This window comes from Nycticebus coucang, chromosome 10, assembly GCF_027406575.1.
Source record: "Nycticebus coucang isolate mNycCou1 chromosome 10, mNycCou1.pri, whole genome shotgun sequence".
Lineage (NCBI taxonomy): Eukaryota > Metazoa > Chordata > Mammalia > Primates > Lorisidae > Nycticebus > Nycticebus coucang.
The window spans coordinates 124,532,504-124,558,718 of NC_069789.1; the positions used below are offsets into that span (position 1 = coordinate 124,532,504).

The 26,215-nt window shown below is 50.5% G+C and overlaps 2 protein-coding genes and 2 pseudogenes across 4 annotated transcripts; 1 reads left to right on the forward strand and 3 right to left on the reverse strand.

Moving 5' to 3' along the window:
• LGALS4 (galectin 4) lies at positions 1-10,700 on the forward strand. Of its 2 annotated transcripts, none has more exons than XM_053605417.1 (10): positions 1-231; positions 514-602; positions 2,532-2,736; positions 6,946-7,080; positions 9,475-9,501; positions 9,590-9,628; positions 9,773-9,802; positions 10,053-10,141; positions 10,221-10,386; positions 10,465-10,700. In XM_053605417.1, exons 1-10 carry the CDS (start codon positions 187-189, stop codon positions 10,609-10,611), a joined length of 972 nt encoding a protein of 323 aa, XP_053461392.1. In that variant the 5' UTR covers positions 1-186; the 3' UTR covers positions 10,612-10,700. The 2 variants fall into 2 exon arrangements, with proteins under 2 accessions (XP_053461392.1, XP_053461391.1); XM_053605416.1 differs by having other exon boundaries at positions 3-231; positions 9,587-9,628.
• A 1,906-nt stretch (positions 10,701-12,606) lies between these two features.
• LOC128596062 (serine-threonine kinase receptor-associated protein-like) lies at positions 12,607-13,860 on the reverse strand (annotated as a pseudogene). Its single transcript, XR_008383056.1, has one exon. The product of XR_008383056.1 is annotated as a serine-threonine kinase receptor-associated protein-like (transcript).
• Positions 13,861-20,014: 6,154 nt separating this feature from the next.
• LOC128596063 (galectin-7-like) lies at positions 20,015-22,210 on the reverse strand. Its single transcript, XM_053605418.1, has 4 exons — positions 22,181-22,210; positions 21,703-21,791; positions 20,792-20,993; positions 20,015-20,189 (listed from the first exon to the last, which is right to left on the reverse strand). Exons 1-4 carry the CDS (start codon positions 22,184-22,186, stop codon positions 20,076-20,078), a joined length of 411 nt encoding a protein of 136 aa, XP_053461393.1. The 5' UTR covers positions 22,187-22,210; the 3' UTR covers positions 20,015-20,075.
• Positions 22,211-24,966: 2,756 nt separating this feature from the next.
• Positions 24,967-25,025, reverse strand: LOC128597930 (uncharacterized; annotated as a pseudogene).
• Between the last annotated feature and the right edge of the window lie 1,190 nt (positions 25,026-26,215).

Sequence of the window (26,215 nt, forward strand, 5' to 3'; positions counted from 1 at the left end):
TTGATACAGGAAGGGAGGTGAGAAGTCAAGAGCCAGGGAGCCACAGAAGAGGGACCCTGAGGACTCGCCCCTGCCAGCCACTCCCTTACCGTCCAGTATAAAAGCCACCTACCACCTGCCATCTACCACCATTTCCCTCTCCTACAGCTTTTCTCACAGGAAGCGTCACCAGCTCAGCCTCTTAAGATGGCTTATGTCCCTGCACCAGGCTATCAGCCCACCTACAACCCGGTGAGATGCTGGCTTAGCCCCACCTGATCCCACACCCTAGTCTTCCTCTCCTGGGATCCTCAGACTGCATCTGACCTTTGGGGCCAACTCTGATTTACTTCCAGCCTGATGCTCAGGCTATTTTCACCCACAGGCTCTGGGCCCTCTTTACCTTCACCCTAATCCCGACACTTACTCCCCTCTCACATGCTTGAGGGACAGGGCTGGGGGTGGGCAGTTGGTGAGGGGTCAAAGCTGCAATAGGCAAATGGCCTCAGGCCCCTCGCAATACCCCTTCTACAGACGCTGCCATACCACAGGCCCATCCCCGGTGGGCTCAGCGTGGGAATGTCCGTGTACATCCAAGGAGTGGCCAGTGAGCACATGAAGAGGTAAGACTCCTCAGGCTGGCCACTGGGCCTCTGCCCTCCTTCACTCTGACGGGTGGAGGCGCCTCTTTGCCACCTCACCTGATGGCTGAAGACCACCCCTGGCCAGATAAGGAAAGGGACTTGGGGGCTGGGAGGAGTCAGGGAGGGCTCACTAGGAGAGGTGACCCCGGAGTTGGGACACTGGACTGCCACTGCAACTAATGGGGCTAATAGCGTGAAATCAGAGTTCAAACCCTGGCTCTGCCCCTCACCAGCTGAGTAGTGGGAAAGCCACTGAACCCCTCTGTGCCCCGCTTCTTGTCTGTAAAATGAACTGTGAGGATTCAACGTGTAAAAACACTGAGAACTGGAAAGTAAATACTATAATGAGTCTTGAAGTCTTGTTTTTTTTTTTTTTTTTGTTTGTTTGTTTGTTTTTGCAGTTTTTGGCCAGGGCCAGGTTTGAACCTGCCACCTCCAGTATATGGGGTCGGGGCCCTAATCCTTTGAACCACAGGTGCCACCCTGAAGTCTTGTTTTTTTAGGGCCCTACTATGGTGATTATAACTGAACTGATCTCATAGAATTGTTGTTTCTTTACTCATTGTTTATTTTTCCTTGAGCATCTGCTCTGTGCTGGGGATGGAGCAGTGAACCAACATCCTAGTAGAGGAGATAGATTAAAAAATAAATAAATTGGGCCAGGTACAGTGGCTCACACCTGTAATCCCAGCACTCCGGGTGGCCCAGGAGGGTGGATTGCTTGAGCTCAGGAGTTCAAGACCAGCCTGAGCAAGAGCAAGACCTCATCTCTACCAAAAATAGAAAAACTAGTCACGTGTTGTGGTGGGAGCCTGTAGTTCCAGGTACTTCGGAGGCTGAGGCAAGAGGATAGCTTGAGCCCAAGGGTTTAAGGTTGCTGTGAGCTATGACACCATGGCAGTCAACCCAAGGCGACAGAGTGAGACTCTGTCTCAAAAAAAGTCAAAAATAAAGAAATAAATATGTTTTTTTTTTTTTTTTTTTGTAGAGACAGAGTCTCACTGTACCGCCCTTGGGTAGAGTGCCGTGGCGTCACACGGCTCACAGCAACCTCTAACTCTTGGGCTTAAGCGATTCTCTTGCCTCAGCCTCCCGAGCAGCTGGGACTACAGGCGCCCGCCACAACGCCCGGCTATTTTTTTGTTGCAGTTTGGCCGGGGCTGGGTTTGAACCCGCCACCCTTGGCATATGGGGCCGGCGCCCTACTCACTGAGCCACAGGCGCCGCCCAGAAATAAATATGTTAAATATATAACATGTCTGATCATGATAAGCATTATGGAGAAAAATAGAAAGGAGGGGAGAAGGGGAGTGTATGTGGGGACAAGAGTAGCATTGTCCCCTTAAATAGGGTGGCCAGAGAAGGCCTCCCTGGGAAGAAAACATTTCAGAAAAGACCTGAGGGAGGTAAAGGAAAGCGTCTTGGAGACAGCTGAGGGAAGGGCTCTCCAGGCAGGAGGAGCAGCCAGTGCAGAGGCCCTGAGACAGCCCTGTGTCTTCCCACTGGGGCAACTTCAAGGAAGTTGGTGTGACAGGATGTGCAAAGTATGCTCAGTGTTCGCAGGGGCCCTCCTGCCGCAGGAGGGGCGTGGCCTTTGGGAACCAGGTAGGGAGCCAAGTGCATAGGACAAGGCCTGGCCCATGGTAGACATGGATCAGCTGTCATCTGCAGCTGAGGACAGGTTGGGAGGAGGTGATCTGAGAAGGAAAGGTGCTAGCAAAGGCCTGGCAGTGGGAATCTGCCTCTGGAATTCAGGGGCATGACCTCCCCTCTTTGCTGGGGTCAGCAGTGCCAGGTTTGCCCCACAGAGCTGGTGCTGAGGTCCAGGTCAGGGGGCCCTGGGACGAAGTGGGCAGGAGAGGGCTTCCCGAGGGGACACAGGGGAACGAGCACTACCTGTCCCTCCAGGTTCTTCGTGAACTTCCTGGTCGGGCAGGACCCAGGGGCAGACATCGCCTTCCACTTCAATCCCCGCTTTGATGGCTGGGACAAAGTGGTCTTCAACACGATGCAGGGCGGCAAGTGGGGCAGCGAGGAGAGGAAAAGAAGCATGCCCTTCCACAAGGGCGCTGCCTTTGAGCTGGTGTTCATGGTCATGGCTGAGCACTACAAGGTCTGAGCCCAGGCGGCCTCCCTGCCTTCCTCCCCTCCTTCCCTCCCTTCCTTATCTCCTTTTTTCTCCATTCCTTTTCTTTTTTCTCTCCCTTTTTCTTCCCTTTTCTCTACTGTACATTTTTTTTCTTTTCCTCCTTTCCTATTACAAAAAAAAATCCTCTTTTTTGGGCGGCGCCTGTGGCTCAGTTGGTAGGGCGCCGGCCCCATATACCGAGGGTGGTGGGTTCAAACCCTGCCCTGGCCAAACTGCAACCAAAAAAAAAAAAATAGCCAGGCGTTGTGGCGGGTGCCTATAGTCCCAGCTACTCGGGAGGCTGAGGCAAGAGAATCGCTTAAGCCCAGGAGTTGGAGGTTGCTGTGAGCTGTGTGAGGCCATGGCACTCTACTGAAGGCCATGAAGTGAGACTCTGTCTCTACAAAAAAAAAAAAAAAAAAATCCTCTTTTTGGCTCGGCGCCCATACCTCAGTGAGTAGGGCGGGTCGGCCACATACATTGAGGCTGGCAGGTTGGAGCCCGGCCCAGACCTGCTAAGCAACAATGACAACTGCAACCCAAAAATAGCTGGGCGTTGTGGGGCTAACAAAGGGGTGGCAGCTGCTTGGGAGGCTGAGGCAAGAGAATCACTTAAGCCCAAGAGTTTGAGGTTGCTGTGAGCTGTGACACCACAGCACTCTACTGAGGGCAACATAGAGAGACTCTGTCTCAAAAAAAAAAAGAAATCCTCTTATATCTCTTTTCCTCATTCCCATTCCACTCACAGGGAATGTTGTTCTTTTTTTTTTTTAGAGACAGTTTCACTTTATTGCCCTCAGTAGAGTGCTGTGGCGTCACACAGCTCACAACAACCTCCAACTCCTGGGCTTAGGCGATTCTCCTGCCTCAGCCTCCCAAGTAGCTGGGACTATAGGCTCCTGCCACAATGCCCGGCTATTTTTTGTTGTTGTTGTTGCAGTTTGGCCGGGGCTGTGTTTGAACCCGCCATCCTCGGTATATGGGGCGGCACCCTGCTCACTGAGCCACAGGCACCGCCCTGGGAATGTTGTTCTTACATTTCATGTGTATCATCCTGTTTCTCTGTGTCCTGGAAAAATGCGTACTTTTGCAATTTCTCATAGAGAACTCAGAACACACACAAAAGGCTGCAACAAGCACAATGAGCCCATGTCGTGGCACCATCCGATAGTTGTCACCCCAAGGTCCCTCCCCTTTCATCTCTACTTCACACTTCCTCTCCCAAAATAATTTCAAAGCAAAACCCAGACATCCCTTTGTGTGTGTGTGTGTGTGTGTGTGTTTGTGTGTGTGGTTTTTGGCCCGGGTTGGGTTTGAACCTGCCACCTCTAGCATATGGGACAGGCGCTCTACCCCTTTGAGCCACAGGTGCCGCCCCCAGACATCCCTTAATTTCATTTATAACTATTTCTGTTTCTAAAAACATGGTCACAATGCCATTATCACACCTACAAATGAACAGGTTCTTCATCAATGTCATGATGTGTCCTGTCCCAGTCCAGTTATCTCCTGAATGTCACAGTGTTTGTTGTTTTCTACACTTTGTTTGAGTAGGGGTCCCGGTGAGGCCCCACGTGATGACTGGCACTAAGCAAGTTTTTTTTTTTTTTTGCAGTTTTTGGCTGTGTCTGGGTTTGAACCCACCACCTCCGGCAGATGGGGCCAGCGCTCTACTCCTTTGAGCCACAGGCACCACCCCTAAGCAAGTATTTTTAGATATTTTGTTGAAGTGTAACCAGCTAGAGAAAAGCATGTGCCACAGGTACCCAGATCATTAGTTTTTCACAAAGGGATCACACCCCTGCAACTAGCACCTCGGCCCAGACACAGATCACGTCCAGCCCCAAAGCCCCTGGTGTGCTCCCCGTCCCCTCTACCTAGGGGGGTCTTGATCGCGGCTTCTCTCTGCCTGGATCGGTCTTTGTGCCTTTACTGCAGGTGACACACAGCCCTGTGTGTCACCTTCTGTTTCTCTTCTTCCTCATTGGGGCATAGCCGCTGTGTGGCTGCCGATAGCTGAGCAGGATTCTCTGACGTGTCCCTTTCTATTCTCTGCCATCTGCCAGTCTGTGAGTTGACTTTTTTTTTTTGAGCTATCGTCCTGGGTAGAGTGCCGTGGTGTCACAGCAACCTCAAACTCTTGGGCTCAAGCGATTCTCTTGCCTCAGCCTTCCGGGTAGCTGGGACTACAGGCACCCGCCACAACACCCAACCACTTTTTTGGTTGTAGTTGTCATTGTTTGGCAGGCTGGGCCTGGATTTGAACCCACCAGCTCCTGCCAGTTCCGGTGTATGTGGCTGGCAACAGGCGCCACCCCACGAGTTGACTTTTGACCCGGATTTGGCCTCTGAGCTGGGGACTCCAAGGATCCTGACTGTGAGACTGTCCCAGCTCACTCCCTGTCCTCCCTGTAAATAACATCAGTGAATATCCTTGTGCCTGTGATCCATAGGCGGGGTCTCCTGGAGGGAACTGTGTGGTTGGTGGACTTACCTGGGCTGCATTTGGCCTTGGACAGGCACTGGTTTTCTATCCTCATCACCAGAGGGTAACATCATGGTTTGGGGTTGACCAGACTCAGGTTTGAGTCAGGGCTTTGCCATTACCTCAATGTGTGACCTTTAGCTGTTCACTCTACCTCCTGCAGCCTCTATTTTCCTGAACAATGGGAACAATCCCTCATTCTGCCTGAGGGAGCTGTTACACTGGTATCACCATGCACAGGGCTTAGCAAGTGGGAAGCTGTCGGTCTGGGAGCTGCTTCTCAGCCCCATGCCCATTGCTCAGCACTATGAATAGAACTGTGATAACGTGAAGGACACTGACATGTGGTAACAAGGCAAAGGTCTTCTTCACCAGACTTCCACGTGGTTTTGACAAGCCTTGCTGAGGTTCATCTTCCCAGCAATTCTAATTTTTTTTGTGGTTTTTTGGCCAGGGCTGGGTTTGAACCCGCCACCTCCGGCATATGGGACCGGTGCCCTACTCCTTGAGCCACAGGCGCCGCCCAGCAATTCTAATTTTTTTTTTTTTTTTTTTTTTTGGCCGGGGCTGGGTTTGAACCCGCCACCTCCGGCATATGGGACCGGCACCCTACTCCTTGAACCACAGGTGCCGCCCATTCCCAGCAATTCTAGATAAGCAAGTCCCCATTTTACAGCAGAGGAAACAAAAGCTCAGAGAGGTAAAGTGACTTACCTGAGGTCACACCGCTGGGACACATCAGAGTTAGACCTCAGACTCAACTCATTTGATGCTAAAGCCTGCCCTCAGACTTGGTTCTGTCCCAATCTCCATCCCCAGACTAAATTTTCTTTTTTTTTTTTTTTCTTTTTGAGACAGCGTCTCTGCGGTGCCCGTGGCTCATATAGGGCACCGGCCCCATATGCCAGAGGTGGCAGGTTCAAACCCAGCCCTGGCCAAAAACTGCAAAAAAAAAAAGAGACAGAGTCTTACCTATGTTGCCCTGGGTAGAGTACTATGGCGTCGGAGCCCACAGCAACCTCAAACTCTTGGGCTTAAGCAATTCTCTTGTCTCAGCCTCCCTGGTAGCTAGGACTACAGGCGCCCGCCACAACACCCGGCTATTTTTTAGTCGTAATTGCCATTGTTGTTTGGCAGGCCCAGGCTAAGTTTGAAACCACCAGCTCCAGTGTATGTGGCTGGCGCCCTAGCCTCTAAGCTACAGGCACCAAGCCCAGACTAAACTTTCTATTCTCTCCCATCCTCCAATCTGTGAGCTGATTTTTTTTTTTTTTTTTTTTTTTAGAGACAGAGTTTCACTTTATCCCCCTCGGTAGAGTGCTGGCGTCACAGCTCACAGCAACCTCCAACTCCTGGGCTTAGGTGATTCTCTTGCCTCAGCCTCCCGAGTAGCTGGGCCCACCCAGCTATTTTTTGTTGCAGTTTGGCCAGGGCCGGGTTTGAACCTACTACCCTCGGTATGTGGGGCCAGCGCCTTACCTACTGAGCCATAGCAACCTCAAACCCTTGGGCTCAAGTGATCGTCGTGCCTCACCTTCCCGAGTAGCTGGGACTACAAGCACCCAACACAACACCTAGCCAGTTTTTTCTATTTTCAGTAGAGACCAGGGGCTGTCCCAGCTCACTCCTGTGACTTTGACCCCCCAAGTCAGAAAGATCCCTGTCCCTTGCTTCCTGCTGAGTCCTGCCCTCCCCTCTCTGCCCTCCAGGTGGTAGTGAATGGAACTCCCTTCTATGAGTACGGGCACCGGCTGCCCCTGCAGATGGTCACCCACCTGCAGGTAGATGGGGACCTGCAGCTGCAGTCAATCAACTTCATTGGCGGCCAGCCCCCCCCACATCAGGTGTGTGATGTTTGTCCCCTTTCTTATTTGCTTCCTTTCTTAATTCAGTGCCATGCTCCTTTAGTTCCCAAGTATGTGCCAGTGCCTCTGCTGAGTGACACCAAGAGCCCCGTGGTGACCAGCACAGTCTACTGGGAAGACAGACTTGTCATCAGACAGTGATAGCCTCGAGTGTGAGAAGTTTGGGTGGGATGGAGGATATTCAGGAGATTTGGGGGAGTCTAAAGGAAGGACTTGACCTAGTCAGGATGTCAGGGAGGGCTTCTGGGAGGACAAGGTGTGTGAACTGAGTCAGGAAGTGAGTCAATTTAATTTTTTTTGTTTTCCGGGATTTTTTTTGGAGACATAGTCTCTGTTGCCCTGGGTAGAGTGCCGTGGTGTCATCGTAGCTTGTAGCAACCTCAAACTCGTAAGCTCAGCTCGGTGCCGGTAGCTCAGTGAGTAGGGTACCGGCCACATACACCCAAGCTGGGGGTGGTTCAAGCCCAGCCCGGGCCTGCTAAACAACAATGACAACTGCAACCAAAAATAGCTGGGCATTGTAGTGGGTGCCTGTAGTCCCAGCTACTAAGGAGGCTGAGGCAAGAGAATCGCTTACACCCAAGAGTTTGAGGTTGCTGTGAGCAGTGATGCTACGGCACTCTACCAAGTGTGACATAGTGAGACTCTGTACCCTAAAAGAAAAAACAACTCTTAGGCTCAAGTGATCCTCTTGCCTGCTAAGTAGCTGGGAACACAGGTGCCGACCATGAAGCTGGCTAGTTTTTCTATTTTTAGTAGAGATGGGTTCTCATTTTTTGCTTAGGTTGGTCTCGAATTCCTGAGTTCAAGCAATCCATCTACTTTGGCTTCCCAGATTGTTGGGATTACAGGCATGAGCCACCACACCCAGCCATCAATACATTTTGGAAAGGAAAAGCACCATAACCTGTCTGTGCGCATGGTCATACCTGTAATGGTCATGCTCATACCTGTAATCCTAGCACTCTAGGAGGTCGAGGCAGGTGGATTGCTTGAGTTCAGGTGCAAGCTGAGTTAGCCCAGTCTCAGCAAGAGCAAGACCTGGTCTCTAAAAACTAGCCAGGCGTTGTGACAAGTGCCTGTAGTCCCAGCTACTAAGGAGGCTGAGGCAAGAGGATCACTTGAGCCCAACAGTTTGAAATTGCTGTGAGCTTGACGCCATGGTACTCCACTGAGGGTGACAAAGTGAGACTGTCTCTAAAAAAAAAAAAAAAAAACCGATAAAACTATTTTTAAAGGGCCTTCTAAAAGTAGAAGTCAAGGCTTGGCGCCCGTAGCACAGTAGTTATGGCGCCAGCCACATATACAAAAGTTGGTAGGTTTGAACCTGGCCCAGGCCAGCTAAACAACAATGACAACTGCAACAAAAAATAGCCAGGTATTGTGGCAGGTGGCTGTAGTCCCAGCTACTCGGGAGGCTGAGACAAGAGAATTGCTTGAGCCCAAGAGTTTGAGGTTGCTGTGAGCTGGGACACCACAGCACCAAATTAGACCAGTCTCAGCAAGAGCAAGGCCTGGTCTCTAAAAACTAGAGGGGGATATAGTAAAACTCTGTCTCAAAAAAAAAGTACAAGTCAAGGCAGAAAGGAATTAATTAGAAAGCGGAGAGGGGCTAGGTGCGGTGGCTCACACCTGTAATCCTAGCACTCTGGGAGGCTGAGGCGGGTGGATTGCCTGAGCTCACAGGTTTGAGATCAGCCTGAGCAAGAGCGAGACCTCGCCTCTAAAAATAGCCGGGTATTGTGGAAGGTGCCTGTAGTCCCAGCTATTTGGGAAGCTGAGATGAAAGAATCACTTGAGTCCCAGTGTTTGAGGTTGCTGTGAGCTGTGAGCTGTGACACCAGGGCACTCTACCAAGGGTGACAAGTGAGACTCTGTCTAAGAAAAAGAAAGAGAAAGAGAGAAAACAGAGAGTCAAAGTTAATGAGGGAGGCGAAATGTGTTCCAGGCAGAGGAACCCCCTATGCCGAGGTGAGGCAGAGACAGAGAGAGAACCTGAGAGGCAGACGCTGGCAGAGACTGAGGGCCTGAGGGGATCGGCAGAGATGGGTTGCACAGTGTGGCCTTGCAGAGTGAGGGGCAACTGTTGTAGGGGCTGAGTCACACGGGTACAGCAAGGCTGGGGGACCACAGAAGACAGCACAGGGTGGGTCCAGAGAGGACAGAATTGACCAGGGTTGTCCTAAAGTCTTGGGGTGAGGTTCACTGGGCATTGGTGACCCCTAAACATGGCCAGTCCCCCTGAGTGCTGCCCTTTGACACCAGAGTTTCCCTGCATGCTGGTAGCAGGCTGGCCCAGGGCAGGCACTCAATACCTGCCAGTCCTGAATTTGGGGTCCTACTCATCACCTCTGTCTCTCTCTGTGCCCACAGAGACCCATGCATAACCCGCCCTTCCCTGTAAGTACCTGCCGGTGGGTGATGGGTTTCCCTCCGAGGAAAAGTCCCTCAGCCCCTCTCACCTTTCCTGCCTTCGTCCCTCAAGCAGGGGCCCGGACATTGCCATCAACAGCTGAACAGCCTGCCAGTGAGTGGGAGGGCTGGGGGCTACCTAGGGGAGAGAACTGGGGCAGGAAGAGGTGGGAGGGATTGGAGCCCCACTATGATTAACCCACCCCCAGAGCAACTGTCAACTATTATCGATTAATATCACTTCTTCCTCACTTCACAGACCATGGAGGGACCTCCGACCTTCAACCCGGTATGGTGTCCTGCAGGGGTGGGGACCCTGAAGGAGGGCAGATTGAAGGGAGGCAGGGGTTCTGCGAGGGTTGGCTCTACAGTGGGCTGATGGCGTCCGGGGTGGGAACTGGGGACTGGGTGGCCAGGGATCGGGAGGGGACAGGGTTGGTAACATTTCCCAGGAGGAGTGGGCCTTCTTTGAAAATTTGCTCTGCGTCTGGCTTCTGCTAACCTGAGAGAGGATGGGACCCTCTGTTCTCTTCCCATAGCCTGTGCCGTTTTATGGGAGGCTGCAAGGGGGACTCACAGCCCGGAGAACCATCATCATTAAGGGCTACGTGCTCCCAACAGGCAAAAGGTAGTGGAAGCTGGGCTGAGTACCGATCCCCTGCCCCCGCCCTGACTCCTGTCTGACTCCCCACCTTCTCTGCGCCCAGCTTCGCAATCAACTTCAAGGTGGGATCCTCAGGGGACATAGCTCTGCACATCAATCCCCGCATGGGTGAAGGTGCCGTGGTTCGGAACAGCTTTCTGAATGGCTCGTGGGGCTCCGAGGAGAGGAAGATCCCCATCAACCCATTTGGCCCTGGACAGTTCTTTGATGTGAGTATGGGTTCATTCCCCACCTCCCTGCGGAGCCTGGGTCCTGCCCTGGCCTCACGCCTTCCCCTCTCCCTGCAGCTGTCCATTCGCTGTGGCGTAGATCGCTTCAAGGTTTATGCCAATGGCCAACATCTCTTTGACTTTTCCCATCGACTCTCTGCCTTCCAGAGGGTGGATATGGTGGAAATCCAGGGTGATGTCACCTTGTCCTATGTCCAGATCTGATCTATTCCCAGGGCCAAAACTATCAGGAAACAGAAGGATTCCCTAGGAGTCCCTTCTAAGCCCCTAATAAAATGCCTGCGGCTGTCTCACAGGTGTGCGTGTCTCCATTCTCCCTCTCCAGCTCCTTTCCTGGTTCAATCACGTGCTGTTCCTTCATCCATCCAGTCATCTGTCCATCCATCCTCTCATAAGCTTGAATGTAGTTATGCCCCAGGTACTGATTTAAGAGGGGTCACCCACTCCTCACCACCATGCCAGGAGATAGGAACTATTATTATCATTCCTCTGTAACAGATGAGGAAAGAAGTAAAAAACAAAACCACCAAATTGCCCAGTCACACAGCAGGCAACAGGTTGTGGAAGTTGGGCTGAGGTGTCGATTCCCCACACCTGCCCCTGGACTCCCATCTGACTCCTCCACCTTCTCTGCTCCAGCTTTATAATCAACTTCAAGGTAGGATCCTCAGGGGATGTAGCTCTGCACATCAATCCCCACACGAGTGAAGGCACCGTGGAAATGTCAGAACCAGGATCAAAATCCGTTTGGGGTAGCTCCCCAGCCTACACACTTAACCTACATATGGCCCATTGTCCCATCCATTCACGCCTCCAGCTCTCCACTCATCCATCTCAACATCCATCAATCCCTCCATACATCCAAACAACCAAAAGTCCAGCCAGCCAGCCAGCCAGCCACTCATCATTCAAACATCCAACCATCTAAACATTCATCAACCAATCTGTTTGCTCAACCATCCTTTTATCCAACTCTTTATCCATCTACTGAGCCATTTCATCATCAATCTCTCCAAACATCCATCCAACTATACATTTATCCATCCATTCAAACATCCAACCAATCATCTACTCACCAGTCCATCTAGCTCCATCTATCCAGCTGTTTGTCCATCTCTTCATTCATTCAGCCCTTTATTCATCCACCCACCCATCCATCCAACCACCATTCTCTCCATCCATCTAAACATCTAACCACTTACTTATTTACCAGGCCACCTGCCTGTCTATTCATTCAGCCATCCTTACAGACAACTTTCATCCATCCACTCATTTCTTCTTCACTCTATTTGTCCATACAATTGCCTGCCTTCATCACATCCATCCATCCATTTGTCTTCTAATCGCTTCTTGGCCTTTTGGCTAAGATCAAGTACAATTGTCCTCCATATGCCATTCATCCCTGCATCCAGGAAGAAATCCATCCATTTCTTCACCCTCTCTTTCTGATTAACCATTCTTCTCTTCATTATCTATCCCTTCATCCATTTTCTTTTTTTTTTTTTTTTTTTTGTAGAGACAGAGTCTCACTTTATGGCCCTCGGTAGAGTGCCGTGGCCTCACACAGCTCACAGCAACCTCCAACTCCTGGGGCTTAAGCGATTCTCTTGCCTCAGCCTCCCGAGCAGCTGGGACTACAGGCGCCCGCCACAACGCCCGGCTATTTTTTGGTTGCAGTTTGGCCAGGGCTGGGTTTGAACCCGCCACCCTCGGTATATGGGGCCGGCGCCTTACCGACTGAGCCACAGGCGCCGCCCCCTTCATCCATTTTCAACACAGGCTGGAATATTATTCACACATTTTTCTCTTCATCTCTACATCTGTTTACAGAACCAATCCTTTATCAAGCCACTCTTCGGCTGACTTATTTACTTTTTCATTCATCCATTCATTCCCTCCTTTATTCATTCACTTTTGTATTTACTCATTCATTCACTCACCCACTTGTTCATTTATCACTTACCTTCTTGTTTTGTTCAGTTTGTGGTTTATTGGTGTCTATTTATGGATTTGTTCATTCATCCATTTTTCTGTTTGTTGTCTCATTTGCTCATCATTTATCTAGGTTAGTTATCAAACCTGGATGCACATTATAATCAATTAGAGAATTTTTTTTAAAGGCATTTTATTTAGACGACTTAAAACAATTAGATGTTCAGCAGCAGTGTACAATGAAAGAGAAATCAAACCCGTTACTTTATCATGTATTCCCTCTTCTTTATGACTAAAGCAAAAAGCAACAAAAAAAGGCATTCTGCTTTAATGGAAAAGTCAGAAAAGTAAGTCAATATATTTTTCTTCTCCATAATAACATAAACAGCTACAAGAAATCTAACTGTAATAAGAGAAATTGGATGTTGGCTTGCACACATTCATTTTTAAAAAGACAACAGGCCATCATACAAGAGCATAACTCCACCTGCGTTCATCTGATACTCTTGAGTTTTCACTTACAGGTAACGCCAAGTTAGTTGTTCCAACATTGGAGCTATTCGTATATTCCCCATTATTTATGTTTGTGTTTTTCTTAAGCAGAGAGTAACTCTGGAAGGCTGATGCTTTTCTCTGCTTGCTTATTTTAGTCCGTAAGTTGTATACTATCTGTGGCACATGCTTGATGCTCAGGCCTTAACTTCAGGAGTTGAAGAATAGATGGAATCTGAATTCTCTGAAGCAATTTCTTCTAGCTCTTCTTCTGTTGTCTCTGAAAAACCAATCTTTGGCTTTGCCAAGTCACCACTGTCTTCTTCAGGAAGCACACATTTCCAGAGGCCATATGTTTTTCCTACCACAGTTTGCCATAATCTCAATGTTCCATCTTCAGAACCACTGGCATAGAGCTCTCCATCAGGACTAAATCTCACACAGTGAATAGGACCAAAGTGTCCTTTGTAGGATTCTAATTCTTCTCCACTATTATAATCATACTTATAAAGTATAAAGTCTTCACCACCTGCAACAAGAAATTCTTTCTCAGGAGGAAGTGATGCAGAATTGATGGTTGCGGGAGCCTCAAAGGATTTAATTGGGTCCAAACTTACTGGACTATGAAAAGCAATAGATCGTCCATAAATTATAACCAAAATCTCTCCCTCAGGAATATATTCCATACTACTAACAGACATTAAAATTTAGAGATTTCACTTCTGTCATAGTAGCATGATCCCAAAGTTGAACAGTTTTATCATCAGCTGAAAGAATCTGTTTATCGTCACTGCACCATAGAGCCTTTTTAATACCAGAGGTGTGACCACTAATTTCCTTAGGTTCTGCTTCAGGTCTGTTCAAATCATATATGCGTAATAGTTTACCTTGTCCCCCAGTAAACAAATAATTACTATCCTGTGTGAAATCCACAGTCTTGACAATGTGTTTATGAGCCAAGGTCATCAATTCATCTCTTGAGACAGCATCCCGCACTTTGGCTGTGAAATCTGCAGCTGCTGTAGCTGCTTTGGTGGCATCCTTATTCAGTGGTGCACCCCAAACAGCACCTTTATGACCCCAAAATGTTCCAATCCAGTCTCCTGTATCTCCCTGGCATAGCATAGGTTTACCATCTTCGCAAGCACTGATTAAGAAATACCCATAAGGGGGGCGGCGCCTGTGGCTCAGTGAGTAGGGCGCCGGCCCCATATGCCGAGGGTGGCGGGTTCAAACCCAGCCCCGGCCAAACTGCAACAAAAAATAGCCGGGCGTTGTGGCGGGCGCCTGTAGTCCCAGCTGCTTGGGAGGCTGAGGCAAGAGAATCGCCTAAGCCCAAGAGTTAGAGATTGCTGTGAGCCGTGTGACGCCACGGCACTCTACCCGAGGGTGGTACAGTGAGACTCTGTCTCTACAAAAAAAAAAAAAAAAAAAAGAAATACCCATAAGGTGTGATGCCACTGAAGGCCTGATCAACCACGGACCACATGTGGCTGGAGCAAGTGAGCGGTGTCTGCCTCATTGCCATGGCGGCGACTGGATTGCGGAGCGCAGGGTTGTCGTTGTCTTTTCTCTCCGCAGCTGCAGCGCCTCAGGCTCCTCAAGGCCCCCGCACTGGCTCAATTAGGGAATTTTTTAAAAAATGTATATATAGGGCGGCGCCTGTGGCTCAGTGAGTAGGGCGCCAGCCCCATATGCCGAGGGTGGCGGGTTCAAACCCAGCCCCGGCCAAACTGCAACCAAAAAATAGCCGGGCGTTGTGGCGGGCGCCTGTAGTCCCAGCTGCTCGGGAGGCTGAGGCAAGAGAATCGCGTAAGCCCAAGAGTTAAGAGGTTGCTGTGAGCCGTGTGACGCCACGGCACTCTACCGAGGGCGGTACAGTGAGACTCTGTCTCTACAAAAAAAAAAAAAAAAATGTATATATATAGAGAGAGACAGTCTCACTTTGTAGCCCTTGGTAGAGTGCTGTGGCGTCACAGCTCACAGCAACCTCAACTTCTTGGGCTCAAGTGATCCACCACATTGCACAGTTATTTATTTATTTATTTATTTTTAGAGTCAGAGTCTCACTTTGTCGACCTCAGTAGTAGAGTGCTGTGACATCATAGCTCACAGCAACCTCTAGCTCTTGGGCTTAGGCGATTCTCTTAGCTCAGCCTCCCAAGTAGCTGGGACTACAGGCGCCCACCAGAACGCTCGGCTATTTTTTTGTTGCAATTTGGCCAGGGCCAGGTTTGAATCCACTATCCTTGGTATATGGGGCCGGTGCCCTACTCACTGAGCCACAGGCGCCGCCCTGCATAGTTATTTTTTTAGAGACAAGGTGTTGCTCTGGTTCAGCCTAATCTCGAACCTGTGAGCTCCGGCAATCCACTCACCTCAGCCTCCCAGGATGCTAGGATTACAGATGTGAGCCATGTCCCCAGCCCAGAAAATATTGACATCAGGCATGCATGGTGGCTCCTGACTATAACCCCAGAACTTTGGGAGGCAGGAGGATTGCTGAGGCCAGGAGATTGAGACCAGCCTGGGTGACAGAGAGAGACCCTGTATCTACAAAAACTTAAAACAACTACCTGGGTGTGGTGGTACAGACCTATAGTCCTAGCTGCTTGGGAGGAGGAGGCAGGAGGATCCCTTGAGGTTGCACTGAGCTGTGATAAAGCCACTGTAATTCTAGCTTGAGCAACAGAGTGAGACCCTGATTCTAATATATATACATATATATACACACACACACATACACACATATACATACATATTTATATATACACATGTGTGTATATATTTACATAAGTATTTATATGTATATACACATACATATTGACATATTGACAGGTACCCATCTCCAACCCAGATCAATATTAGGTTAAACCATATAGTATTGCCATTTTTGTAGGTCAAAAGTGGCTAAAGAGCAATAATTTCATACATTTTAACCTAGTAAATCAGTAGTGGGACTTGAGCATCAGGATTTTATTAAAATCTGCAGATGATTCTGCTGTGCAAAGTGGCTCACGCCTGTAATCCTAACACTCTGGGAGGCCAAGGCAGGTGGATCACCTGAGCTCAGGAGTTGAAGACCAACCTGAACAAGAGCAGGACCCATCTCTACTAAAAATAGAAAAACTAGCCAGGCATTGTGGGGAGCGCCTGTAGTCCCAGCTACTCAGGAGGCAGAGGCAAGAGTGTTGCTTGAGCCCAAGAGTTTGAGGTTGATGTGAGCTGTGATGACACGGCACTCTACCCAGTGCACAGAGTGAAACTCTGTCTCAAAAAAACAAAAACCAAAAATTAAATTAAATTAACAACAAAAAGGTAATTTTCACTTTAACAAAATATCTAAGAGAATCATTAAGGAAAACATTGTGTTATCAAAACTTTTACTTTCCCGGTATCACAACCCCTATTGTCTATGTGTGACTACTTCCTAAGTCTCCTGAGATAAGTCTCCTCTTATAATCATGGTGAAACCTTAACTAGATAATCAAGGAAGGTATGGGGTGGCGCCTGTGGCTCAAAGGGGTAGGGCGCTGGTCCCATATGCCAGAGGTGGCAGGTTCAAGCCCAGCTCCGGCCAAAAATCACAAAAAAAAAAAAAAAAAAATCAAGGAAGGTATGTGGGGAAGTCTGGGCAGCGTTAGCTTAGCTTCTCAGACTCCATCTTACAGACTGTTTTTCTGACTTAAGTTTCCACAAACTGCAGTCTCTCGCATATGCACCCTCAGCCAACAGGTCTGAAATCAGGATAGTAACATGGATGTGTTCACCAGAAGAAACCCTAAATGCTGTAAAATAATCTAATAATCTAAAATAATCTAAACCTAAAGAGTTTTATTCCTGGTCTGAATATATTTGACCATGGCTCAGAGGTGTAGTCTCAAGAGGTCTTGAGAAAATGTACCTTAGGCAGCCAGCTTACAATTTGGCTTCATACATTCATGGAGACAGGAATTGTAGGTAAAATCAAATCAGTACATGGAAGGTGTATTGATTCAACTGGCCTGAAAAGGCAGGGCAACTCAAACAGGGCTTACAGGTGCAAAGATTCTTTGATTTGTAATTGGTGTTTAAAAAAAGCTTTGCCTGGCTCGGCACCTGTAAGTCAGTGGCTAAGGCACTGGCCACATACACGGGGGCTGACGGGTTCGAACCTGGCCTGGACCTGCCAAACAAAAATGACAACTACAACAATAACAAAAAATACCCAGACATTGTGCTGGGCGCCTATAGTCCCAGCTACGTGGGAAGCTGAGGCAAGAGAATCGCTTAAGCCCAAGAGTTTGAGGTTGCTGTGAGCTGTGATGCCATGCCACTGTACCAAGGGTGAGAAAGTGAGACTCTGTCTCAAACAAAAAAAAAAAAAAAGGGCAGTGCCTGTGGCTCAGTGGAGTAGGGCCACCAGCCCCATATACCGAGTGGTGGGTTCAAACCCAGCCCCGGCCAAACTGCAACAAAAAAATAGCCGGGCGTTGTGGCAGGCGCCTGTAGTCTCAACTACTCAGGAGGCTGAGGGAAGAGAATCGCCTAAACCCAGGAGTTATCTACCAAGGGTGATAAAGTGAGACTCTGTCTCAAAAAAAAAAAAAGGAAATCTCAGGGATGTCCTTGCTTAGTGGTTAGGGCACGGGCCATATGTTCTGGGTCTGGTAGGTTTGATCCCAGCCCCGGCCTGCTAAACAAAAATAGTCCGTGGTTATGGTGGGGTCCTGTAGTCCCAACTACTAGGGAGACTGAGGCAGGAGGATTGTTTGAGTCCAGGAGTTTGAGGTTGCTGTGAGCTGTGATGCCATGGCATTCTACTGAGGGTGACAAAGTCAGGCTGTGTCTCAATTAAAAAAAAAAAAGATAAGGAAATCTATTTGTAAGGAGACAATCCATAAGGTACCCACTCAGGCAATCAATTAAGCAAACTGATGGCTGGCAGGTGTGGTTTAATCTTTGTCTTGCTGGCCTTAGATCCTGTTAATGATTTAGTATCTTATTATCACGAGTCTGTTTTGTTAGTTTTATTATCTCTTTTAAAATTAATATTGGTCGGCTCGGCACCTGTGGCTCAAGTGGCTAAGGCACCAGCCACATACACCTGACCTGGCGGGTTAGAATCCAGCCCGGCCCACCAAACAACAATGACAACTGCAACCAAAAAATAGCGGGCATTGTGGTGGGCGCCTGTGGTCCCAGTTACTTGGGAGGTGGAGGCAGGAGAATCGCTTGAGCCCAGGAGTTGGAGGTTGCTGTGAGCTGTGATGCCACAGCGCCTACCCAGGGCAACAGCTGGAGGCTCTGTCTCAAAAATAAATAAATAAAATTAAATTAACATTGGTCAATTGTATGTAAACTGCAAAGGGGAGGCTACAAGAAGGCCCCTCCTTGCCTTTCACCACCTGGAATTTAGTTTCAGGGTTTTTCCAGGCTCCTTGGGGCAAGGAGAGGGGATCCATTCAGCCGTTGGGCCCTTTTAGGATATTATTTTAGCTTGCAGATAGATCATTCCCTCCAGCTGAAAAACCACAACCAATTGTAATCTCTTGGCCAATAATGTCTCACTTCCCCGTTGCATTTATTTTTATTTTATTTTTAATCTTAGGCAGGTAGAAGCGATAGAGCATTAGTGTATCAGGAGATAGGAAAACTTCCAGCACAATGGAAGATGTCCCAAACAGATTGCCCCCCACTGCATATACTTTGAAGGTTGCCCAGCAGGATGTTCTCCTTGTCCTTTTTGAGACAACATCCCACTAGTCACCCCGGCTGGACTGCGGCAGCCTTAACTCCTCGGCACAAGCAATCCTTCCACCTTAGCCTCCCAAAGTGCTGAGATTACGAGCATGACACACTGCACTCTTCTGGAGATACATGCTCTTCCAAAAAAGATATTTTAAAATATTTATAAGGTTTTTTTTAGGCGGCGCCTTTGTCTCAAGGAGTAGGGCACCGGCCCCATATGCCAAGGGTGGGGGGTTCGAGCCCAGCCCTGGCCCAAAAGCCTGCAACAACAACAAAAAATATTTATAAGCTTTTGAGACAGCCAGATACAATAAAAATTGATGCGTTCAAAAGGAGCCCTGGAGGACTAGGGGATTCAGCCGTCCTCGGGTCACCAACTATGAGCCCGAGGTCCCACCTTACAGCCATCCACTACTAAGGGCCAGGCACAGGCAGGAATGGCCAAGCTGGAGGGACATGGGGGGCATTAAACGTTCCGGCCTCCGCGGGCCTAGTACTCTTCCACGTGAATCCACAATCAGATTCAGGCAAAGCTAAAACAGCCCCCGCCTTGGTCCAGGCGGCAACGTCTTCAACGGCCGCCAGGGGGTGGGACACACCACACCTAGAAAACAGGCCCAAGGCCCTGGGCATCCCCCACCAAGGCGTGGCTCCCAAGGAATGTTCCAGGAAAGCAAGGCCCGAGAACCACGTGCAGGTTTAGGTCGCGGTCAGGGCCTCCTCCGCCATCTCCGCCTGAGACCAGCAGCTGCTGCCGAGAGCTTCGCCCAAGGTGCGGGGTCGGGGCGCCCACTGCTCCCGGACCTCCTCCGGGGACCCTCTGAAACCTGTAAATTATACCCCTCCCGTCATAACCACCAAGGGCAGGGCCAGAGGACGTGTAACAATGGGGCTCCCTCTTCCCACCGCTGGGCGGAGCCGCTGCTGCAGCCATCGCTTCTGTCCCAAGGGTGCAGGGCGTGTCCCTCTCGCCAGGCCCCCAACCAGGCGATGCCCTTGGGGTTTCACGGCACCGCCCGCCAGGCTCCTCACCCAGGCCGGGGTAAGGGGAAGAGGAGGAGGGGACACAGGGACCCAGGACCTATAAATACCCTCCTCCCTCGTGGGTGTAGGGCACCAAATGACCAGAAAATTGGGACTCATTTGGCGTCCATCAACTCCCCGGCGGGGAACCCAGGCGTTCCATAGGACTCTTAGGACTCTTAGTTCCATAGGACTCAACACCCCAGCAGACCAGCCACACTCACATTCCCACCGTCTCGCTTTGCCCTAGAGACACCCAGACCCCCCAGAAGGCGACCCTCCTAGGGCTTCCGGGGTAGAAACAGTCCCAAGTACATGCCAGTTCAAATCCCGCTTCGGCAACGGATTCGCTGTGTGGCCCCCAGTCAGTGTCTTCACCTCTCTGAACCTCAGTTTTCTTATCTATGCAAAACGGACACGGACACAGGAGCGCTACACACTGACGCTTTATTCAAGACCCCGGCCCCGGCTCTCCGGCCCCCGGCAGCCTCTCAGAAGATCTTCAGAGACTCCAGCTTCACGTCCCCGCCCATCTCCACCAGGCGCACGCGCGCCAGTGGCAGCCGGTGACGGAAGTGGTGGTACTGCTCGTCCCCGACCACGGCCTGCGGGCGAGGGGCGGGATGAGGTCTGCATGACCCTGGGGAGGTCACTTAACGCCATTGGGCCTCGGTTTCCCCACTGGGAAAATGGGGCTGTACATTCCAACTTCAAATGACTTTACTGCTTGGCACATGAAAAGGAGCTTTTTGAAGATGTGGGAGGAGTATGTCAGAATTAGTATTTCGCCGTCCAGTACCCCGCCACTGGAGCCTAGCTACAGAGCCTTAAAATCGCCGAAGGTCTGGGTGGTGGAGGGTCTGCGGCCACCGATTCCAGCTAGGACGAGTTCCTGGGAGCGAACTCCACTCCAGCCCATCCCCACCTCTGCGCAGAGCCAGACCTCGGGCGTGAACGAACAGGCAGGGCCACGCGTTAGCACTAGGAGAGCCACCCGGCGGGCACTCAGCTCCTACTCACCGCGTCCTAGCCCTGCTGTCGGTGGTAGGTGCGCAGGCGCGAGCGAGAGGCGCGGTGGGGACCGCCCTGCCCGCCTCAGCCGCGCCGCCCCCATCCCCCCATCTCCGGGGCCCATCGCCAGTCGCCCCCGGACTCACACCACTGTGCTCTTGGGACCCGGGGCTCTCGCCCTGTCGCAGACACGCACCTTGAAGCCGTCTTCGGTGGCGATGAGCAGCACCTCGAAGGGTTGTCCCCGCTGGAAGGGGGCCCCCGGCCCGCGCTCCTCCCGGCCCCAGGTGCCCTGCTCCATGCTGTTGAAGACCACTGCGGACTCGTCCAGCCGGGGGTTGAAATGCAGGGCGGCATCTGCGCCCTGCTCCTCGCTGCACAGCAGGTTCACGTAAAACCTGGAAGCGCCCAGACCACCGTCAAGGGCCAGTGGGCCGGGTCGCCCACAGCCACAGCACCCTCCTTGACAGGGACCCGAAGACGTCACACACTACAGAAGGAAGCCTCGTGAGCTGATGGCTAGGGAGCCCAGGTTCCCAAGGCAGCCCACGGTTTCTCGGGGCCCCTGGCACACAGCCACCCAGACCAAAGTCACTGTGCTCCTGTGCCCTGTTTTCAGAATCTGGGAGCTGCCAAGGCGTGGCGCTGCTGATGGCCAGGGTGTTCCAATTCCCAAGGAACCCTCAGTTCCCAGGATGAGGGACAATCCCAGGGGCCCCAATGTGGTCAGAGCACCCTGTCATTCAGAAGGCCCAAAGGTCCCTCCCAGAATATTGGGTGGCAGGGCCTGCCAGCGTGCAAGGTGTCTCCAGGACTCAAGGCACATCTCCAGAGTTAGGGGGACTCAGACGTGGAAGTCAGAAGACTGTGTCTAGGAACCTTGAGAATGGCCTGGAACTCTACACGCTTAGGGAGTCTTGGGGACCTGAGCTACAAGGGCATGGGGCAACGAAAGGAACACATCAGATTTCAGAAAGTGAGGATTGGCCTGGGAACTCCAAGACTGGTGGGCAGTGATGGCCCAAGACCCCCATGTCTGGGCTGCATGAATTGAGGTCACCTGAGTCTGAAGACCTCTTCCCTTCTCCCTGGGTGCCAGAGTCTCACCTGCCAGCCTGGTCAGGGATGAAACCTCGAATTCTGAGCACTGTACCTGGGCGAATGCCCTCGGGCAGCGTGGTCTTGTGGGGCACGTTCTGTAAGAGCAGAGTGTGGGACATCTTGAATCTGGGAGATGGAAGACCATCATCACCCCACAGAGGAGCCGACCAGGACCCACACCAGCAGAAAGCAGTGGAAGAGAAAAGGGGCGGTCACAGGAAGGAAAGACACAGGGACACAGACACAGGGAAAGACGTGGGGAGAGGAACAAAGAAAAAGACAGAAAAATGTTGAGAGAGACCAAGAGGAAGCCACAAAGAGGGAGATGGGGACCCTCCGGGATGCGGTGTGTTAGCCCAGATGCCTGAGCCCAGAACTACACAGCATACCCCTGCCCCTTTCTCTGTGGACAAGGCATTCCTGTGCCAGGCCCCAGCCCCCTGCCCATGTGGCCCAGCCTGGGCCCCTGCAGCACAGAGCTTACCGACATGGCTGAGACAGGGATAGGCAATGGTGCTGGAGACTGCTGGGGACTTTAATAAAGGCAGGCAGGCAGGGCGGGCCCTGATGACTCACCACCCCTTCCCACCCACCACCCACACCTGGCACAGACCCTGACCCCGGGCAAGGCTGGCCAGCTGGTGTGCCACCCTCTTCCTGGGACCCTGGCCCTCCCCTCACTGAAGGTCCCCAGTGCCCTGCTCCTCTCCTGTGAGCTGGTAATTATTTGGATATTAATAATAATAACAACACAAACATCAGAGGAGGTGGCTCTGCACTCCCAGCCAGCCCTGACTCCCTGCTGCTGGCAGAGAGGAGGCCACTTCTGCTCACCTTATAGGGAGACATGCTGGGTCCTGACAGGCCAAGCTGCGGCTGGAACTCTAGAGCCCTCCTTTTCTGCCAGCCTAGAACCTCCTGGTAGGGCTTGAGGATGTCTGCTGAAATCTCAGTGTAGGCCTCTGTCATAGGATGATGACCTCTGGGCCAGCAGTCATAGGAGGGGCAGAGGGGCAGGGCAGCTGCCTGGTGTGTCCCTGTTGCATCCCTGGTCCCTGAAGTGTGCCTGGCACACTGTCGGGCCTCAGTAAACAGGGTTGAAAAGCAGTGACAAGAAGGGTCCTTTCCTGGGACCCTCCACTGCCTAGGACATGCAAAGAATGCCACAGTCCCCTGGCAGGGTGGAGGAGCAGTGGTGAGCACCCCATTGTGCAGAGGAGCAAGCTGAGGCCTCAAAGGGGAAGCCATGAGCCCAGAGGAACAGGCTGTGCAGCTCTGTGCTGCGTCTCTGCCTCTGTCCATCGCTCGATGCTTCTCTCCTATGTATTCTGTGTCTGTGGATCTCAATCTCGCTCCCTCTCTCCACCTCCCTCCAGCCTCTAACTCTGGTCACCATGCTTTCCTGTCCAGTTTCTCTCCTTCCCATCGCTCTTGTTGCTGCTTCTTAGACTGCTGCCATCCTCCCACCAAGTTTGCAGGTTGGTGAGGGTGACTCTGGGGTGGGGTGTCCTAGCACCTCATCACCAGCCAAACCAGAAAAAGAACAGGGTGTGGGCCCTCCCTCCAGCTCCAGTACTGCCCACTTGGGCCCAAGACTCTGGAATAGGAATTAGGGCTGAGGGGAAGTGGGCTTGTGGGTGTGGGGGCAGGGCTCAGATATATTTCTGGAAGGCAGGGATGGTATGAGAGCTGAGCATTTCCAACCCCACCCCCACTGCTCCACCCCTGCCCCACATAGCAGGTGGCAGAGAGGCCAGGTTGAAGCGGGCTGCCCATGGAAAGTTTGGGTGGAGGTGACCAGACTCAGAGCCCCATCCACTGCCCCTGCTCAGAGTTGGGCCTCCCAGTCTCTCAGCCCTCTACATACACCTCAGTGGTTCCCAGAGTGAGAGCTCAGAGTGGGAGGCTCGCCAGCTGCATTCTGTGGGGTCTGCAAACCCACCATTTTGCAGAGGACAAATCTGAGGCTCTGAGCCAAAGCCACACGGAAAAGGAAGGGGCCAGGCCCTGGGCTCCAGCTAGCATCTCTGTGCCAAGGGCACGTCACAGGCCCTGAGAGAGGACAACAGGACTCCAAGTTATGACAGGATCAATCAGATAGTTCCTGTGAGCTGTCCACTCCGTTATTCTAACTTTGTTCTCCATGATAAAGGACATGCGCCTTACAGTTCTTGTTGCCTCATTCTGTTTATCGCTACTGTTTCCCACTGACTCATTTTCCTACTTATTTCTTTAGTGTGGCTGGCGGTGTGTTCACAGGCCAACAAGTCCCAGCCTGCCTGTGGCAATTGGCCAAAAGTTTCATTCACTTTACTATCAGCCTAAAAGCCTGAAAGGAGGCCTTACTAATAGAGGAAAATGAACTACAAACAGAAAGTAAGAGAAATAAATTCACAGCACGCAATAGACCCTTTGGAGAGAAAACTCACAGCATAACTGGCTCGTTTGTTTTGTTTAATTAAAACACCTGTAGGCTAACTTGTTCTCTCTCTGAGTTTTCTTTACTCAGCCTTGAAGAGCTGAGCGAACAGTAGGACGTGAGCTCCCTGCTCCAGGGGTCTACCTCAGTTTCTCCCCAAACCACATCCAATGACAGACCTGCCTCCAGGGGAAAGAAAAACGGAGAACCCAATTCCCTGCCACCTGGCAGCCACTTCTGTTGTCAGTTCACAGCAACATAACAAAACTGTTCTGACTTTTTAAATGCCACAGCAGCTTTTTCTCAAACTGCCTGCATCTTCCTTCTTGCTCTGCCATTTTCTTCTTTCTCTTTTTCTTTCTTTCCTTCTCGAGAAAGTAAATAAATGTTTTTCATCTTTATATCTTAATGTTTGTGTAAGAAATGTTTCTTTGTCCTCCTATGAATTTCCCACTCTTTCAAAACCTGGTTCCTGTAACCAGGTCCTGCTTCCTGTAACCAGGTCCTGCTTCATCCTTAATGGATTCTTGTTCCTTCATGTTGATTATCTTTCTTTTTTTTTTTTTAATTTTTTTATTAAATCATAACTGTATACAATGATATGATTATGGGGCATCATATACTCACTTCATAAACCATTTGACACATTTTTATCACAGTGGTTAACATATTCTTTCCGGCGTTATCTCAGTTACTGTGCCAAAACATTTACATTCTACATTTACCAAGTTTCGCAAATACCCCTGTAATATGCACCACAGGTGTGATCCCACCGATTCCCCTCCCTCTACTCACCCCCCCCCTTTCCCACTTCCCCCTATTGTTAAGTTGTAGCTGGGTTGTAGATTTCACCATGCTAATCTTCTCTGTATCGTTCCAATTTTAGTATATGTGCTGCCGAAGCGAGCACTTGATTATCTTTCTTATCGATTGTGAAATAATATTTTTATGAACTTTTTTTTTTTTGAGACAGAGCCTCAAGTTGTTGCCCTGGGTAGAGTGCTGTGGCATCACAGCTCACAGCAATCTCCAACTCCTGGCCTCAAGCGATTCTCCTTTCTCCACCTCCCAAGTAGCTGGGACTACAGGTGCCCACCACATGGCCCGGCTATTTTTTGGTTGCAGCCGTCATTGTGGTTTGGCAGACCCGGGCTGGATTCGAACCTGCCAGCTCAGGTGTATATGGCTGGTGCCTTAGCCGCTTGAGCCATGGGCGCTGAGCCTATTTTTGTAAACTTTTTATCAGTTCTAAATAATTACCATTTTATTTTCTGGTAGTCTTTTTATCCAGTGCCCATAAAATAAAAGGTGTAGTTTTATTTTATTTTATTTTTATTTTTTGAGACAGAGTCTCACTTGGTCACCCTGGGTAGAGTGCTGTGGTGTCATAGCTCACAGCGACCTCCTACTCTTGGGTTCAAGCAATCCTCTTGCCTTAGCCTACCACGTAGCTGGGATTACAGGCACCTGCCACAACACCTGGCTATTTTTTAGAGATGGGGTCTTGCTCTTGCTCAGGCTGGTCTCGAACCTGTGAGCTCAAGCAATCCCACCTGCCTCGGCCTCCCAAGTGCTGCGATTACAGGCATGAACCACCACACCCTGCCAAAAGGTGCAATTTTAATAGAATTGTTCAATGAGTTTTGAGAACTTCAGTGGCAACCCTTCCCCAACCCAGTTTCCTGGTGCCACTATCCTCTTCCCCATGTTGCTCCTGAGCATTTAGTAGCCACCAAAGTTTACTTACCTTGGAAATAAAGAAGAGGTTGGGGATAGGCTGATGTTTCTGGGAGACTTTAGGCCTCCTCCAGAAAACAAAGAAGATGTTGGGGATAGGCTGATGTTTCTGGGAGACTTTAGGCCTCCTCCAGGACATAACTCAGTGAAAACTAACTGCATGCAAGATGTTTGTAGGGATTTAAATTCCCTGGTTCTGTCAGTGTCATTTGTTAGTGACATTTTGATTATATTTAGGACACAGCGAAGATATTTCAGGGAATACTTTGGTTTTATACATTTCAATACGGAAATGACACATTTTAAAATCTGTCTTTGTTTCTCAGGGTTTTATGTCCATTACTATCTTACAACTCGATAAAT

What these genes read in the sequence shown, in the direction of transcription:
- LGALS4 (XM_053605416.1), top strand. Translation starts at nt 187, where the DNA reads ATGGCTTATGTCCCTGCACCAGGCTATCAGCCCACCTACAACCCG. An exon ending in GCCAGCCCCCCCCACATCAG is followed by an intron (nt 7,081 to 9,474) that starts GTGTGTGATGTT and finishes CTGTGCCCACAG; the next exon opens with AGACCCATGCATAACCCGCC. An exon ending in AACAGCTGAACAGCCTGCCA is followed by an intron (nt 9,629 to 9,772) that starts GTGAGTGGGAGG and finishes CTCACTTCACAG; the next exon opens with ACCATGGAGGGACCTCCGAC.
- LOC128596063 (XM_053605418.1), bottom strand. An exon ending in ATCCCTGACCAGGCTGGCAG is followed by an intron (nt 20,994 to 21,702) that starts GTGAGACTCTGG and finishes GGGCGCTTCCAG; the next exon opens with GTTTTACGTGAACCTGCTGT. An exon ending in CCACCGAAGACGGCTTCAAG is followed by an intron (nt 20,190 to 20,791) that starts GTGCGTGTCTGC and finishes CCTCGCCCGCAG; the next exon opens with GCCGTGGTCGGGGACGAGCA.